Raw genomic sequence first — 18,039 nt, forward strand, 5'->3', positions numbered from 1 at the left:
ATGTTTTCGACTTCGCGTGTTTCATCATAGCCGGGAGCCCTGACTTCAGCGTTTTGGTTCATGGTGACTGGCTGAGATGTTGCGAGCTGGATTTTTGGATGAAGACTTCGGGGAGACTTGGTTAAAGCTTGTTTGGTATGGACACTGGAGTAGATATGCAGTGTGGAACGTAAGATACCGTATTGGATACCAGCCTTTTATACTCGACAAACGTTACACAGTGACTCTTCCCTCGCGCTTCGACTCAAGACGATCGTAGCATGTGAGTTTAGTGTACGTGTGAGTCTACGACTCACCAGACCCCCGAGTGACCGTATACAGCACTATAGACGCCCGAATCTGATCCGAGAGGCGGACACCAGCGTGTGTGTAAGCTGTCAGACTCACCCAATATTTGAATCTTTAATGACCCACAGCCGAATGACTCCTAACTGGGTCTTGAACGTTATCGTGAACTAAAGAAGAGCGGGTCTCGTGCGACCTGAGGAGGCAAAGGTACAAAGAGATCGAGGTATCTCAAACATGACTATGTAGTACATTGCATTCCTATCCGTGTTAGTGACTGTGCACTTTCTCTCGTCATATATAGACGAAGCAATGCCTCTAGTCCTTTCTAAAGACTTCATCGGTGTATTCACAGAAGCGGTTCTCCTTCCTACCCTATATATACCAAGAAATCAAAAAAGGGTATCGTTGCGCCAAGTATCATCCAAACCCATCCTTTCGTGCATGTACATCCAAAACGCCAGTTCCAAAAGAGTCCCCAAATCCCCGCGCGTTGCCTACGAAGGCGTCATCTTGATGACACCGAATCCATCATCTTTCGGTGACGCCCTTCCTCCACCGACCATAAATGTCCCACTACCCTTCTCGTCGAACCAGCGACTACTCCTATGCCAGCTAGGAAGGTTTTCAGGATCTTCATCTTCGTTCAAGCAACCTCTCCTGCAACCACCGTTCTGCCTCCACTGCGTACCAGCCCACCTCATGCAACGCGCGAACTCTGCACACCGGCCATTCCTTCGCTTCTTCTGCTGTGAGAAGTCTGTGAGAGTTTGTCGAGGCGTCAAACGACGGAGTGTTATAACAGCGTGTGCGCAGAGATCGGGTATAGGGAGTGGGAGGTGTGTAAGCGCGAGAGCTGTTGTTTCGAGCGATTCGAGACTGTAAAGGAGTTCTTCCGGCGCTGCAAGGAGGAATGAGACTGGCTGTTGTACTACAACGGAGTTAGAGATGAGGCTCGAAGCTTTGCGCCTTAGTATACGCCTGGGCCCAGTCTCAACCTCTTTGCGTTGCTCCGGTTCGATGGCTGGTACTGTTGGTGTGACTGCTCTGACCATCGCATCGTCCAGCTCCTCTAACGCTCCGATCGCAGCTCCATCTACCTCCCATTCCAGGACTTCTTTCTCACATCCTGCCATGCCCATGTAGACAAGGTCTTTCAGCTCCATGAGCAGTTCAAAGATCATGCGCTGGGGTACAGGCCGCTGTTGGAAGAGTGTTTGTATCGGCGGGAGGAACCTTTGCGCTATCTCTCCGCCGGTGTATAGATTCTTTCCATTTGCGAAAGGAGCGTTGTCGGCCATTTGTATCTCGATCTTCGACATCTGACGAGACAGACCAGCGGCAAGGTGGCGGATCTGAATGAGGGGGTTTTGCGTGAGCGAAGACTGCAAAGTGGAAGAGAGATCTATCGTGAACAGTCAGTATATGCACATAGCCTATCATGCTCCAAACACCATCCCGGATACATACCCGTGAACGCAACCTCTCCAGCCAATGCCACTAGTGCTTCAGCGAGCTCCTTTTCCTTTTCCTTCAGTTCGCGTCTCTGGGCCTGCATGGCCCGCCATGGCACAACGAACCCGATGCTCTTGCCACCAACGTCGATCGCTTTTCCATCTGCAACCTCTTGTGAGCTCTCCACAACGCCGCCCTTGGCATACTTCTTGCCCTTCTGGCCGCGAGCATCGTCTTGGTGGTACTGAAATGCGAGGAGAAGATCGTTGTTATCTTTGGTATTGCGAAGATTGCGCCAGACGCTTAGGACGGCGTTGGTCGAGAAGATTTGTTGATACGGCGACATGGTGATTGCGCAAGTGGATTGGTCTTCACATTGCTGATGTAGAAACAATTAAGGATGCGACAGGGTGCCGGTGTCGTAGATCTGCGGCGAGATCAGGCGCAAAGGGCGCTTTGTTAGCAGGTTGGCGGGACGCGATGAGATGGAAGGCGAGGACGACCCATGTTTGTCAACAGACTTAGCCGCATTGGGATGCAACACGTGGGGCCGCGTGTGAGGGGCAACGCATCTACCACGCGCTACCCGAGATAGCGTGTCAGACGCGCAGGAGGTGATGTTCTGCTCTTATATTTCTGCTCGATGCTTTTCGTGTACATCGACGTCGGAATTGTGCCTTCATCCAGGCTCTATAGTACATTCGTATAGCAGCGCTCCTTCCCAATCAATCCTGAAAGATCAAACACAGCCCCAACCAATTCCGAGTATGCTGATGCGCCGAAGAACACCCAAGTATGCATCGCTGCGAACAATGACTGAACCAACTTACTTCAATTTCATTAGATCATGCCGGCCATGCCGCTTGACGCGTATGCCATGGGCTTGATGTTCGGATGCGCAACAGCGTCGAACTGGGTGAATTTGAGCTTGTACTCTGGGCCGATCTTGATGAACGCGCCCTTGTTGTGGGTGCTGTCACAGTAGTTGGGTGCCGAGAAGACAGTGATACAACGTCCGTCGTGCTCGACTTCGTAACCCTCCATGCGTACCTCGTGCGACCGAATGATAGCCTCAAGACCGTTGTTCTCGCAGAAGCGCTTGGTGATGTCGGGTCCGAATTGCAGACCGACGCCGCGCTTGCTGGGTCCACGGCCTGGGTTCGTCTGCGGGTCTGTCCAAAGCATTTCCATCATGAGCCCAGACTGTCCCGGTTGACGCTGCTTGAATCGGTCGAGTTTTCGCACGTCGTCTAACGTGACCTTGTCGTCTGAGAAGAGGCCGCCGTGAAGCACAAAGTACTTCTTGCCGATGAGGGTGGCGAGAGGAAGCGCGGAGAAGGACTCCGAGAACAGCTTAAAGACCCGCTCGGTGTATTTCGCCCTGCATTCACCCTCGAAACCGTACATCCTGTTCATGTCGTCCGTCTCGTGGTTTCCGCGGTTCAGGAAGAAGCTATCAGGGTATAGCCATTTGTAGGCGTAAAGCAGCAGGGCGATCTCGGTGGACCAAGAGCCTCGGTCGACGAAGTCGCCGTTGAAGAGGAACGCGTTCTTTTCGGAGGGCTTGCCAGCGAGATTGAAAATGTTCATGAGATCGAAGAATTGGCCTAGCTTTGTCAGTACGCAATATATCCACTCCTTCTGCCTGGGACCTACCGTGAGTATCACCACAGACAGTGATCTCCTTCCCATCTGCAACATCGTGCTCGACCATGGTGGGCTCCTTCTTGACAATGTCCATGACTGCGATGATGATCTGGTAGACGTACTTCTTGGCCAGCCTCTTTCCGTTCTTGAATCGCTCAATCATGTCTTCGACAAACTCCAATGTCATCTTGTCGCCTAGCTTTGCGCCATCGTATGAGGGGTCTACCGCCATGTGTTCCAAGTCTAGGCCCTCTGCTGCCGACGGCGCATCTTCGACCTCGATGGCTTTGAGGAAGGCGTCTCGCTTGACGACCTTGTCGCACTCGGCCATGCGCAGCTTTGCGTTGGCATCGTTGGGGGCTTTCTTGACGACAAGCTTCCAGTCGCGGAGCGCTTCACGGTGCTTGAGGATGGCGGTATTCGCTGAGGCGCGACGGTAGTATGCCTGGTGCTGCGATGAGCGTCATGATGACGATGTGAGTTTGCGACAGTAGTACCTTGACGTTGTTTGGATCCAATTCAATCGCCGTGTCGGCGTCTTGTATAGCGTATCCATACTGTTCGAGCTTGATGTATGTCTGGAGGATAGATTAGTACATGCTCGGGAGGCGCAGGTGGGCTGTGTACTTGTGCGCGGTTGGTGTAGAACGAGGGCTCTGCGTTGTAGGCCTCTATCGCTTTGGTGTAGAACTCAAGGGCATTGTCCCATTCCTGGTTCCTGAAGGCATTGTTGCCCTGGTCCTTGAGCTTGGTGGCTTCGTCGGTCGGGGCACCCATGATGTATCGACGCAGTGCGGGACAAGCTGGGTTATGCGAGGCACGCGGGCAGCGGGTGTAGTTGCAGAAGGCGCGACGGGCTGGTGCACCTGTTGATTGACGGGAGGGAAGTTGCGTCCCTGCGCGTTAAGAGATTTGAATAGCAAACCAGTGACGTACGGCAACAAAATGAAGGTGACCTGTCGCCCGCACTGCCCGCCGAAAGTTATCAAACAAGTCTGTCCCGCCATCGCCTGGCCTTGCCGCTAAACGCCTCCAGTGTCCACCAACGCCCAACCAACCAGAGACCTCGGCTCCGACTAGACATCATGGCGCGCAAGGGTAGGGCAACGGTCAAGACACCTAAAGATCGCTACATCACCGTCGACTCTGACGGCGACGAAGTCGAGCCTGATGTCACCCCACCTCGCGCTACTACACGTCCCCGAGGAAATAGCAGGGCAAACGAGGAGCCATACTTTGCGCACGAGTTGGAGAATGTCGATCCCGTGGCCTCGCGTGAGCGACTAAACCTCTCTAAAGCGGCGCCCGAGTCAGGTCCAGAGCCAGAGCGCCGACAGCCTCGCCAAGCTTCCGGAACCGTGGAACAAAGTAGGACACTTGCGGACGCTCTGTTTCCTGTCAGCTTCAACGACGACTTCCGTCCTCCCATCGAGTATTTCGGGTCGCCTACATCCATCTTCGACAAACAGGCTCCGCTTCACCATCAACAGCTTCTACAGCAGCCCTATCTTCCCGCTCAGGATCCTCCTACACGTCCGCGCGCTGCAGGTCGAGGTCGCGACAACTCTTCTCTAGACGCCAATCTCCCCGGTCGTACCGAGCGCTCCGCTGTCACACCCAAAACCCGTCATCAGCCAGGTCAGCAGCCGCCCGCGAATCCTCGTCCCAACGTCGAGAAATCCGAGATGGCACAGAACATGATCCAGGGCGGTGCGCACATACCGCCAGGCCAGCAGCGCAATATGCGCGCCTGCATGGTCTGCTCCATTGTCCGAACCCAGAATCAGTTCCTCACCCAGGGCTGCCCCAACTGCGAAGAGATCATCGAGCTCGCTGGCAACCCCGAGCAGATCAACGACTGCACATCACAGGTTTTCGAAGGCCTCATCACTGTCGCGGATACATCAAGGAGCTGGGTTGCCAGATATCAGCGTCTGGAGGGCTACGTCCCGGGCGTCTACGCGACCCAGGTCGAGGGTATCCTCCCGGAAGACGTGATTGGCGCGGTAGAGAGCGCGGGTATCAACTACGTGCCCAGAGACGGCAGTGAGCAGGACATGCTTCCTAAGGATTAGAGGCAGATACCTGAAGAGAAGGGCTGGAAGCATTTGTCGGATGCCGTATATGATGAAGAAAGGAACACTTGCATTGCATCTTCAGCGACGGAGTTATGGTAAAAGCGCACCTACGGGTGCCTTCACAAGATGATACAACAGCTCGAAGAATCGATTTCATTACAAATTATAGTTCACACGGTGACTGCTACGCGTCTGGTTGTGTACTGGTGTTATCGCGTCAGGCAGGCCAAGTAGCTCGCTACCAAGCTCAAATCATACTATATAGGTTCCAGTTCCCTATCCTTCTCAGCCACAATTTCAGTCATCGAACCTCCTTAAGTGCCAAGTGGCTATCCGGAGCTGGCCGGATGATCAGAATTGGATGTCCCAGCGCCACTGGTTGTTTGTGTCTGGGTCGTTGGAAAGAGGGACGGGACTATCTGTAGGTGCACTTCCGGGCATATTGATGGAGAAGCTTACAGTCTCGAAGGCATCCAGTGGAGGTAGTGTGTGCGGCAGACTGGGTACACGTTGAATGGGTACAATCTCCGGAGAAGGAGTTGGTGGCACGACAATTGAGGTCGCTTCTGCAGTGTCCTGTTCCACGGACGCAGATATGGCCGCCGTAACTTCAGGTTGCGTCTTCTGCACTGGGACGACCAGTCTCGTTGTCCTTTTTCGGTACACCTCTTCTTCCATAAGGTCACGAGGCTCGCGTCGTGGGCATGTAAAAGCCACGTAGTCCTCATCATGTGTAGTGATGTGATTGTGTGCAGTTGGAGCTACTTCAGACGAAGAGTGAGCGAGTTGGTTTCTTCGGGCAACAGCCGTCTCGGACTCAGTATCGCCCGGAAGGATTGCTTGTTGATCAGAGACATCTGAAGCAGTTGCGTCGACGACAGAGTCTGTTCTTCGGCTAGCTTGGTCCCTTGGATCTGCGTAGAGCGGATCAACTACACTGACGACACTCAAAGATGTATTAGAGGCATTATTGCTTTGGTTCAGACGCGCATTGGAGGAGCTACCGCGAGTCTGGGCTGACGATGAAGATGCTAAAGGGGCATCACCCCCATCTAGCTCGGGGAGACGTCTTGGTTCTCCCCTCATTTCCCAAATTCCTGGGATGATAGTCACTGGAAATTTTGGGGATTTACTGGTGGAGTCCAGCTCCCAGATGCCCGGTGTGATAGTCGCTGAAGAGCTTTTGTACGCCAAGTTGGTACTAGAGTAGCTGCCTTGCGACAGCGCCTCTGCGGTCTTCTCCATCTGCTCCTGTGTAGCGTATCCCATAACGTGGCTTGGATCGGAGTAGTGAGAGATCGATCCGCGCCGAGATATCTTCGACTTAGATGGAGGTATCCACAGCGTCCGTTGGTAGTTTCTGCTATTCGACCTTCCAGCCCAACGGCGTGTGTTGATAGCTTGAGGATGTAGCGTTTCTATGATTGTCAACAAATTTCACATGGTCATCAGAAACATCAAGACTTACTGGCTTTGTCGTTTCCATCACTGAACAAACAACGAGGAAATCCACTGATGGAATGCTGTTGCGCATCGTTTAGAAAGAAGTAGATCTCCACATCAGAGAGCTTGTTGCGCAGCTGAATGTTCATCTTGCGCATCGGAAACTTGCCCTGACTGATCATGGATCCAACTATATCAGGACTTAGCTCCCGTGATTCAATTTTGCCATGCATGCCCTTCTCCCTCACGAGGAAGAGTGGATTCTTGTCTCGATAAGACTGAGTGCGAATGAGCCTTCCCAACTCTTGCATTTCGAGAGAGCCATCTGCGAAACGGCAATATAAGCGACCTGTAGTTTCTACGTTAGATACCTAGAGTGTACCACTTGTGATGTCACGTACCCGAGGCGACCGCGGAATTCTGTACAAATTGCTGTATGCGCTCAACATCAAAGTAGAAACAAGTAGCCACGAGTTGAAATGCTATATTCGTGATGCGAGGGTCTTGCGAGACCTTTCTTGATACCTTGTCTTGGAGCGGTTGAAGAGATTTGACGTCGTCGAGACTTGGCAGTTCGCCGTCAATCTCGACGTTGTACCGTACGAACCTTGATGAGGAATCTTGAAGGATGAGAGGCCTGACATAGTCGTCCCAGGCCTTCTCGCAGTCTAGTGCGTCTGCGATATGATCCGTGGCAATTTTTAGAAGCATCTTCCCGTTGCGGATCAGTCCTCGCTTTGAGATTGGGCTCTTCAATGATCTCTCGTCTTGATCTGCAGCCAACCCCGTTCCAAGAGATAGCATAAGGTCAGGATGCGTGATTGGACCCCTACTCCAGATCAACTTCCACTCGGTGTCCGCTATACGGATCGGATTATTGTGGTAAAGTGCGCCATCCATGTATATCTGCTTGGACGATTCGTGAAGATAGGGTCGGAAGTATCGTGGTGCTGCGGACGTTGCTCGTGCACTGATGCCGTCAGGTTTCATGACTCTAGGTACGCCACGAGGACTTACGCTTCCCAAGTCTTCAACTCGTTCTTGACGCTTTCAGGTCGCTGGAACTGATACGAAACTAGACACCACGTTAGTCGTACGTCACAATATGCGTCCATCAACACTTACGCTTCCCTTCGCAGCGGCGATTATAGTTGGCTAGGACTACTGGTGACGACGATGAGGAAGTGGTCGTGACAGCGACTTTGACTGGAGAGGTCCAGTTTTGATCTAGACGCTGACCTCCGAAGAGGTATTGGTCTTCCGTGAAAGCATTTTGTAATGCTTCCTGCAATGGCGTGGTCTCATATTTTGAATGATTGATGTTGTCGACGAACCATCCGATGAGAGGCATATTACTACCGAACCGACGGGTGAATGCTTTGTCACAGAGCTCTTTGAATTTGTTGATGCAGGTCTCCACAGTCCAATTACGGCTTGCGAGACCCAGAGCAACAAGTCCACCGGTACTATAAGACACAGTCAGCAGCAGCATCTAATCAAAAGATCGCAACCATGTACCTCGTTCCTACAATGAGGTCGATGAGATGTTGAATGCGTAATTGACCTCCAAGTGCAGTCTCTATACCTTGCAGGATCTCCAACTCAACAATACCACGGATGCCGCCGCTATGCTATGTCAGCTTATGTTGATTCGGTCGAGGGAAATGCTTTACCCGTCTAATGTTAGAATACGGACTCCCGCCGACTCAGGCTTGAAATGTATTCTCCATGGCTGATACGCGCGGGCAGCACGAATGTCTAGTGGACATTTCTGCATGTCAACCTCCGTCTTACTGTGGTGCCACCCATAAGTTTTCACACACGGAGTGCACAGTACGTGACCACATGGCAAAGAATGTTCAGGAGGCTCCGAAAGGCAGCAGAAGCAGACCGAATGGCTGACATATCCTTGTGATTTGCCGTCTCCAGCAACGTGACTGTAGAACCAGGTCATCACGTCGTCTCGGTGAATATCAGCAGCGACCTGCATCTCGTCATCGCCCGGCGCCTTGTTTCGTTTCAGGCGCTCCAGGAGCTCCTCAAGCCTGTAGTAGGAGTTGTTGATGAACTCTTCGTGAAGTGTTTCGTAGTTCCAGCGGGACATGTATTCTCCAACTGCAATGATATTGCCGTTCGCAGTCTGATGGCCTTTCGAACCGTGGCCACTCTTCACATTAACACAACGCAAATCTGTGACCAGCTGCACGTACTCGCAAGGCCAATGACCGTCGCAAAAGTTCTCCAAGGCTGCGTCAAGATGTACCAAGTAGAGTGGGAAAATATCCGTTGCAGTACCTATGGTGTGTCAGCTCCCTGTCAGGCGTGCCAGGTCCGTAGTCCTACCTCGTGTTTTTTGGCGTGCACAATCCAACATGATGCATGAAGCTACCATATAGCTTAGCTCTTGGAATATCTGCTGGGCGTCCGCCTTATTGCGCCAAACATGCATGATTCTTATTGCCAATTTCAGTATGTTGCCACCAAAGTCTAGCGGAATAGGGCTGTTCGAGAATGAGGCTTGTACGAAGTCGAAAGGGCGGTCAAGAGAAGCGGCGAAGTGATCAAATGCGCATTGTAGGTACGATTGAAGCTCCTCGGCGTCGAGCAGCATTCGAAGTTCGGTCTTCCGGTCTCTCGCCATCTCGCAGGCAACGGTGATGTTGGCGTGGAGGCTTCTGATCTGAGCCTGAACTAAAGGAGGGCGCTCCCTCGTAGGTATACGGACCACCTAAGTATGTTAGCAAATAGTTTGTCACCATTGCCGATAACCTCACTCTGATTGTGGTGTAGTATGATTGGATTAGCTGCTCCACAGTCTCAATCTGTCGCTGTCGTTCACGCCAGAACTGGGCGTACTTCTTGAACACCGCGTTCTTGAAGACTGTGCGCGATAGAGACCCAAGAACAGAAGCAGTAGCGATGTCCGGATCCCATTGAAGCTCGTCAATGTCGAGGTCAGATGCGTTAAGTGCGATAATGACATGTGGTAGGACAGGTTGGTTGGAAGACATCTCGAGAGCTGCTGCAGCCCAAGTAACGAGCTGCTCTAATACGCTTTCTATGACACTGTGGGAAATCAGCCATAGTTCTGACCTCGAATAAACTGGCTACTCACCGTGGATTCTTGAGAACAAATACAATGACATCGGAGAATGTGTACAACAGCCGCGGATATAGATTGGTAACTGCGAACTCTCGGCTGCGCAGACTGTTTGTGTCTGCCCAACCCAGTTCGCGCTCAGAGATGGGCTGTGGTAAATTGGCGTTTGCCCCGTTCGTTTGTTTCAGCTGCCGTCTGAACTTGGCACTTATCGGTTCACGTTCACCGCCAGAAAGCCCTTCGCAGTCAGCAAAGAATATGGGTGCCTCAGTAATTGCTGTGACCGGATCAGCGTAGAGATGTACGTCCTCGGAGGTAGGCTCGATCACTCCCGTACCGCCTACGACTGGCGTTGGCCAGGCATCGTCACCGGTCAATCGCAGGTCGATCAACAGTTTTATCAAGGAGCTCTTTCCAGCACCTGATTGTCCGACAAAGGACACCAAGCTAGGGGTTCTGCCATCTCTCCCACTCTGTGCGCCCTTCACCTTCCATTCCTCTACCGTAGTCGAGAGCAAGTAATCGTATCGACCGTAGTCCTTAAAGATTGGGACTTCTCCGCCTTGTGGCCGCTCGATGCCTAACGCAGTGACATTTAGCAGAGTACGAGACAAAGACGCGCAAACATTTACCGAACCAAGCTGTCTGCGCATCATCCTCGTGTAGTTGCGTTAAGGTTTGGATGTTGTTCGTTGGTAGAAGCACATTTCGAATCTTCCTAGCTAGCGCAAGTTCGGTTTTCTCATGCTTAGCCTTTCCTGGTGCAAGTCGTTGTCTTCGATGAGTGGCCTGAAGTGGCCAGCAGGTTGGACAATAATTGATGTTACAAATGTTACAATAAGCGAGATCAGCGTCTTGTTTCTCGCAGGCGTCGCATTGATCTTCCGCGATTGTAGAGGGGAAAGAGTCGACTCGACTGGTCGGTTCACGCGAAGAGTCTCGCCGAGCCCTTTTGAGGTGAGTGCCACGAGCGTATGTTCCAGATGTAGTCAAATATACCTCAAAATCTCTTCGGTAGGCCCTCTAACTTTTCTGCGGTCGTACTGCATTGTTTTGGCCACTCTCGAGCAGTCTTCCGTAGGCGGCGGCTGGACGAGCACCACGGGCGATACAGGCTGCGGCTCAGGTCCTTATGACGGATGACGCCCGCGGGCGTAGTCGATGCGGGGACACACTTCAGCCTTGTACGAGCTGAACCTGTTCATGCCGTCCAAGCAGATTGGGCGACCAGGCTGAGGCCGTATGGCCATCTGATTCGGTGGACGAACATTTGGTGGCGTGCCTGCTTTTTACTTGATGGCGTGGTGTGTATCCTATGGGTGCCTCCAGAATCTTCGAGGATTTGCCAAAGCACAAAGTATGCCTAGTTGATACTCACATCGACGCTGGTTGTGTATATCTTCCAAAAATGTCGCGCGAGAAGGCACCATGGCAATTATTGGCATATCCATGCATCGCGTTCTATTCCGCGCGTAGTCTCTACCACACATTGGGCCTGCCAATATAAGCCATGTAAGCGCATAGGGGTGACGCGGGTAGACGATCGCCGGTTCCCTGTTTTGTCATGCATATCCGTTCCTGGACCTTCGCTTCCTAAGAGCAGAAGGATCGAGGGCATTTGCCACGACTCTGCCCAGCAAGACACAAGGAAGATATCAAAGGATCAGTATTTAAGCTTTCGAGTACTTGCGTGCGGTGTGGCAAGCGTAACTCCGCATTTTCCTTGGTGTACCTGGGTAGCTGCTGCGATAGCATGCACTGTGCCGAGGACTAGCGTGGTTCGTGATTTGCTTTTGCCAGCACATCACTGCCCCCCAGATTTGCCTTACTTGCTACCTTGAGCATCTCGGCCGCCTCGGCCCAGTGTTTCTTGAAAGCGCAGCCTATTATGTAGTTGATACAGGGCTCTAACTCGCAGCATCTCAGCCTCCGCATGACGTATTCCTGAGAAGGCTGAAATCTATTACGTGGGCGATAAGTTTGTCAACGTGAACCACAGGAAGTGCATCCGAAGCTTCGACACCTTTATCCAAACACATCGCGTACTTGTACAACTTCGAAATCTCTGAATCAGGACCGAGGTTCTGTCAAAAAAGTACAGACTCGTCCGCGTATCCGACTTCCACCGCGCGAATATGGAACTTGCAAACCCGCGTGGACCAATTAACTTGCTTGACGCTCAAGCAACAGTATCAAGCGCTAAGCCTCGTATTCGTTAAGTCGATGGCGCCTGCATGTAGGAGCTCAAACATCTTTCTTGGTCGCTCCAACTACCAATGTTTGTTAACTCAAGAATACAGGTCAACAAGATAAGTTCCTAGATTCTATAGTCCTTTCACGTGTCGGCTTCCAACATATTTGGCTGCACTTTAATCATCTCTACACTGCCTGCCCACTGCTCTCCAACCAAACCACACTCCTCGGACTACCTACACTCATCTCCCCAACGCCCACCGTACTACTCCTCACATCCGGCACAACCACAACACTCTCCCCGTAACTCAAGTAATCAATCTCGCAGTTCAAGATCTCCGCCTCCGTAGTACTTGACTTCCCCTTCTCCTCCTCCTTTGGCTTGATCTTCGCGCGGATATCCACATTCGGCAACAGCGTATTCCCCGACTTGAGCGAAATGAGCATGATGGGCCATTCATGTTCTTCGTCCTCCTTGGCAGTGAAATGCGCACGTCGTTGACCGGCGACGAGCCAGACTTCAGGATTCGCGTCGATGGTGTAGACGAAGTCTATGGGCTCATTGACTTCGGTGAGGTTGGCGGCGGAGAGAAGGCTGGATGGCGAGGCCCAGCGGCGGGTATGCGAGATGCGAAGGATGGTCATGATAGGCTGGCCGACGGTTGCGATTGTGGATTGAGAAGAGGATGAAGGCGAGTTCAGAGATAGGGATGCAGTGTGCAGGATGTGAGTCTGAGGGATTGAGACTGTGATGACCATCCGGCGGGGTGGGTTTGGCGATAGCGGAGCGATCGGTTGCTGTGTCGTATCAACAGTATCGTCTTCGATGAGCAGGATGATTCGGTGTTTCTGTCAAGACATTAGTGTACGCAGTCCACTCGAAGAAGACGAGTACCTACTTCATGCCACTTCTGCAGCCAGGTCTGCGTGTCATCACGGACGACAAGCGGTAAGCTCTCCAAACAGTCTGCCCAGCCAACCTCCTCGAACGCACCCAGATCGAGCCTCTGCAGTAATGCGATCTTTTCGTATTGCGATGGCAAAATGTGTTGCTCTAGTTGACTAGCGAAATGGTCGGTAAGCAAACGAGCAAGTCGATGAACTGGACTGTCTTCCACAGCCTCAGCAAACATCACCCGCACTCGTTCAAGGACGTCTTCGTTCAAGCATCGGTACTCAACAGCCAATGATAGACTGCCAGTGGTGGAAATCCGACTTTGTCGCTTCTTGGCAGCGTCCATCGTTTTTTTGGTGACTTTGTATGTCACTGCGACAGGCTGCTTCGGGAAAACATTGACAGCCTCTTTCGGACGCCTTGGCGCATGGACGTCGAACTCTTCTGATCCTTCTAATGCGACATCTAGAAGCTTCAGCGGTACATGATTGGCGGTCTTGATGTTGAACTTCGAAAACAGTGATTTGCTCTTGAAGTGGTCGTGAACGTTGACGTCTAGAGGCAGTTCAACAGGAATAACGAAGGTCGAGGTATACTGGAACTGTCCCTTGGCGGTGAAATAGTCGACGTCGATCTTGACAGTAAGGTCTTGCAATATTGTCTCCATATCGTAAGGCACCTTCAACGTCGCTGTAGTTTCGGCTGGCATGGCACCAATAGCGATGACTCCCGGCGTTGGCTTACTCTCATCGATCTTGATCTCTCCGGAAGCCACGCTTGCATTTGCGGTTCGCAGTCGTAAACCTGCAGAGGCAGACTTTAGCCGGACTTCTGCACGCGTAATCTCATTCCAGCCAGCTGAGCACTCGACCTCTATATGCCGCGGCTTGTCGATATGGATGAAGTGCGAGAGATAGATTCGGGCTTGGAAGGATTCGCTACGGGGGAAGCACAGTATCCGAGCTTTCTTCGCGGCTTTGAGAGAATGCGCAGAGACCGAAGTGATGATGCCAAGTGGAGTTGTCGCCTCAGCCTTTCGGAAAGGTTCGTGTACGAAGACGATACGCTTTGCTTCGAGGACAACCCTGTCGACCATGTACGGTCCGATTGTATTCACGTTGCAGCCGATCCACATGCGATTCAAGCCCTTCTTCAACTGTATAGCTCCTGTCTCCTCAAGCCATATATCTTTCGCCTGGTTCGAAACTGCGCTGACCAAGCGGATCTTGGCTGCGCGTATTTCGATCTCGTCTTCAAGATGGTGTCTGAATTGAAGACGCAGCTGGAACCCATCCTTATCATCGTAGTGGCGAACGTACGGCTCTACCGAGATGTCGCCAAAGTACTTCGGCATCTGGACCGTGACATCATAGGGTAGCTGTTGCGAATAGCTGATGAGTTCATGGAATACATCAGTAGTGTCCACTTTGTCGTCGTTCAGCCAGACACCAGGCATGTCACCTGCGTCGTTTATGCTGGCTCGTTTCGAGGCACTCTTGAACGCCATTCGACTCGCCGCAGACTTGGCTAAGAGATCAAGTACCGTCCGCACATATTCATCTTTTCGGTTGAGTTTCTTGAGGCAGCGTGCGTGCATCTTGAGCATGGTTGTCTCGACCGTGTTCCATCTGCTCTCCGCAAAGTACGATGCCATACGTCCAAAGTACATGGCGGCTGCTGCGAAGTCACCGAGTTCACTATAGTGATATCAGTATTTGGCCTGATATAATCTGAGAAGTGGCAAACATACAACCTGAGGGCAGCCAGATCCCCGAGCACGCTTTCTGCTGACTTGGTCTGGCCTGCGGCCATATAGTGCTTGACGATAAGATCACTCAAAACCTGTAAAAGTTAGCAACTTCATGCGGGATTATATCACATCTTCTGACCTCATAGAATTGTCGGAATTGCTTGATGGATGTCATCGCAGTGACCAGCGCTGCGGCAGATATACCGAGACGTGACTTCGAAGCTTCCCCTTCCGTTTCGGTACGAGATTGGTTCTGCTTCGATTCATCCTCTTCCTCTTCCTCGTCTTCTAGATCAACCTCAGTGAGCTCTTCTCTAGCACTCAGAGATGCCAATATAGCATTCCAGCCAATATTCCAACCCATGCTCTTGCCTGCATGTTCGAGCAAACGTCGCTGAATTGCGAGCAGCTGCGCTCTGGTACCAGCCAGCTCCTGCAATCCATTCTTGGCAGAAGGGATTGTGCTCTGTTGGCCAGGTAGTGGCCGATCGTGATACTGGCCGTTCTCAAATACGACTTGTGCATTGGCTGCAGGTTGTGAGTATGGCATGTCTGATACTGGTCGCCCATGATTTAAAGATGTTGATCTGGATGGATGGATCATAGACTTCTGTTCTGAGACCTTCATCTTTTGTTCTTTGTTGCGGCCACCAAACGAAAGGCTCTTGCCGGAAGAGCCTGCCGATAGGTTTCCAGAGGACTTCGTAAATGGAAGAGATCCTGTAGATGTTTCACGCAAGACCTGTTCCAGCGCAGCGAAAGTCCACGAACGAACGATGTTCTCGACGAGATGATCAGGGAATGTGGTATCGTGAGCTTTCGCCCTACAGCGATGGATTAGTGCTGTGGTTTGACTGGGTGTAGATGGACTTACCCGTGAATTAGATCATCTCGCAAGAGCCGCCCAGCAAAGGTGATGAAGTTCAGTGCACGCGAGCAGAGTTCAGCGAGAGAGAACAGATCCTCTGAGTCGTTCCCTTGTCCGCCCGACTTCATACCGATAGCGCTGTCATCAGCCGAGCGCTGTATCACGCCGGCATTCGGTCGAGGTTGTAGCTTGGCTGCAAGGTCGGAACGTGCTGAGACTGAGTTTCCAAGCCTCAAGAGCAAGAACATCTGGCGAGCGAAGATGTAGAGCCTGAAGTCGAAGATCGAAATGTTGTTTGCAAGGATGAGACCGCGATAGTCTTTCTTCAAAGCGTTGATCGGCCTATCATCGTGTATGGATGGTCCTGATCCATCAGTACCATCCTGCTGTGCGATCTCTGCTGCTGTCTGATATATGTCGTCTGAATAGCTGAGCAAAACGCTTCCTTGCGCGTCTTCGCTCGACTGATCACGTATGACGCTGTCCAGACCGATGGAAAGCTCATCATAGCCAAGTAGCGCATCTTCAACCAGACCTACGCTTTCGAAGCCTCTTGCCAACCCTTCCTTCAAGATGAAGAATGTATTGAAGTTCCAACCAGGAAACGAGCGCTGCGCGTCGTTCTTGCGAATGTCTTCTTCATACTGGCTCACCCGGAGGTCAAACGAAAGAAGGATCAATACCTTGAACTTAGCGATGACATCAGCCCAAGCACGCTCTTGTTCCTGGGGGCTCTCAGTAATAGCAGGGGTGGCGGCAGGTGCAGCAGCTGGAAGCATGTGCTGTGTAACTCTCTCTTTTGGCACCCGTATCTGAGCTACCCGATCGGGTGCCGATTTTGACGAGACATTGAAGTCGGCGCGAAGCTTTTCCAGCAAGGTCGTCGTCCCGCGCGTCCATCTTGAAGCTGCTCCGGACTTCTCCTTCTCACCGGTTGTGGTACTGGACGATCCACGAGGCTGGCTTGCTGCCGGCGTCTCAGGCACCACAACATGTAGAATCAACCATTCGTATGCATCATGATTCTCCTGCGTGTTCGCCGTACTGCTTTGAGAAGGTGGGGTGTGTTCCTTCACCCACTCGCGAACTTGCTTGCGCGCAGTCGCCTTGTAAGTCTCTGAATCGTCGCATCTCAACAGATAGACCTTCAGATAAGGTGTTTGACGCAGTCCTGGGATCTGATGTCGTCTCTCTTTCTCTTTGTTAACCGGCCTGAAGATCTCATCCGTGTTCCTATTGGGCGTACCTTGGCCAGATGCTGAAGTCGACGAAGCCGCACTTGCAGCCTGTGCTGATTCTTTACTTGGTACGAGATCAACATGTAAGGAGTCGATAGACCGTAGTGGCCGTGTAGGAGCCTTCCAGTGCAAGTTACGAAGGGGCAATCGCGCAGCCAAGTCTTCTTGTATCAATGAAAAGACTCCTGAAGGGTCATGGTACTCGACTGTGAAGTATGAGTATAGGGGTGTTGAAGTTGCAGGGGTGCATACCCGTCACTTTAGAGCTCGAGAGCCCGTCCATCACCGTAGGTTCGGCTGGAGTTTGCCTAGAACCATCCTCTGTGGCACCCAGGGCTGGCGCACCATTTCCAGCCACACTCATGAAACGTGCACGATGGGATTATCGGTATAACGGCGAATTATGTGATAGACGTCGTTTGCTTGAGTGCGCGGGTAATGATGCCGTCGCAAGATGTACGTTGCGCATTCGGCGGCTTCACCGCTAGCCTGGACTAATCCAAATTCGGTAAGGACTCATCAAAGGTCTCCGCCACATCACGTGTGTCTTTCCATCAACCAGTCGCTGCACAAGCCTTCCACCCTCTGCCCATCACCGGTCAACAACCGTACACTCTCGCTTCACCCTGTTACCGATGGGAAGATGCGCCTATTCAGCCCTGTGCTATGCCTTGCAGAGTCGCCTCAGCTGAGCTCCGCTGTGCAGCCGTCGCATTCATCGCATTGGCCTTCTTATGAGGGGTCTGACATCTGCGCTATTTGAACGTGTTGTCGTGAGCTTCACTCCATATATTTAATCTCGCGTCCTAGGTATAGAAGGGCCAGTATGCTAGCGACTCTATCTGGGCGCATATTGTTCTTGTCCCTTACTCTGCAATAACGGCTTTTTGCCTCTGACTTTCGGACAGTTTGTCTCATCAATTACACGAATCCAGTCATCAGTTAGTTTATCGCTGTGACATCGTATTCGTCGTTCTCAAGATGGGAATGGGGGATTACTCGCCTGGCAGCATCTGGTACTATGCACCAAACAAAGCCGCGCCCGTACTCTTCATTATCCTCTTCTCCATCTCCGGAGCGCTACATG

General features: G+C 52.0%; 5 protein-coding genes across 5 annotated transcripts; 1 reads left to right on the top strand and 4 right to left on the bottom strand.

Annotated features, from left to right (window-relative positions):
• Positions 1-782: 782 nt before the first annotated feature.
• On the bottom strand, positions 783-2,086 carry J4E90_008579 (uncharacterized protein; the record flags this gene model as incomplete). The annotated part of the gene is made up of 2 exons (XM_051438102.1): positions 783-1,690; positions 1,756-2,086. 2 exons carry the CDS (start codon positions 2,084-2,086, stop codon positions 783-785), a joined length of 1,239 nt encoding a protein of 412 aa, XP_051288101.1.
• Positions 2,087-2,580: 494 nt separating this feature from the next.
• J4E90_008580 (uncharacterized protein) lies at positions 2,581-4,164 on the bottom strand (the record flags this gene model as incomplete). Its single annotated transcript, XM_051438103.1, has 4 exons — positions 2,581-3,347; positions 3,397-3,838; positions 3,885-3,965; positions 4,015-4,164. The coding sequence occupies 4 exons, from the start codon at positions 4,162-4,164 to the stop codon at positions 2,581-2,583; spliced, it is 1,440 nt and encodes a 479-aa protein (XP_051288102.1).
• Positions 4,165-4,472: 308 nt separating this feature from the next.
• Positions 4,473-5,462, top strand: J4E90_008581 (uncharacterized protein; the record flags this gene model as incomplete). Its single annotated transcript, XM_051438104.1, has 1 exon — positions 4,473-5,462. One exon carries the CDS (start codon positions 4,473-4,475, stop codon positions 5,460-5,462), a length of 990 nt encoding a protein of 329 aa, XP_051288103.1.
• A 354-nt stretch (positions 5,463-5,816) lies between these two features.
• On the bottom strand, positions 5,817-10,664 carry J4E90_008582 (uncharacterized protein; the record flags this gene model as incomplete). Its single annotated transcript, XM_051438105.1, has 10 exons — positions 5,817-6,397; positions 6,934-7,257; positions 7,310-7,878; positions 7,926-7,983; positions 8,034-8,374; positions 8,427-8,534; positions 8,855-9,203; positions 9,252-9,636; positions 9,683-9,974; positions 10,024-10,664. The coding sequence occupies 10 exons, from the start codon at positions 10,662-10,664 to the stop codon at positions 5,817-5,819; spliced, it is 3,648 nt and encodes a 1,215-aa protein (XP_051288104.1).
• A 1,723-nt stretch (positions 10,665-12,387) lies between these two features.
• On the bottom strand, positions 12,388-17,316 carry J4E90_008583 (uncharacterized protein; the record flags this gene model as incomplete). The annotated part of the gene is made up of 6 exons (XM_051438106.1): positions 12,388-13,050; positions 13,101-14,793; positions 14,847-14,938; positions 14,986-15,670; positions 15,721-17,158; positions 17,205-17,316. The coding sequence occupies 6 exons, from the start codon at positions 17,314-17,316 to the stop codon at positions 12,388-12,390; spliced, it is 4,683 nt and encodes a 1,560-aa protein (XP_051288105.1).
• Between the last annotated feature and the right edge of the window lie 723 nt (positions 17,317-18,039).

The sequence above is a fragment of the Alternaria incomplexa genome, assembly GCF_024043165.1.
Source record: "Alternaria incomplexa strain BMP 0042 chromosome Unknown scaffold_13, whole genome shotgun sequence".
In the NCBI taxonomy this organism is placed as follows: domain Eukaryota; kingdom Fungi; phylum Ascomycota; class Dothideomycetes; order Pleosporales; family Pleosporaceae; genus Alternaria; species Alternaria incomplexa.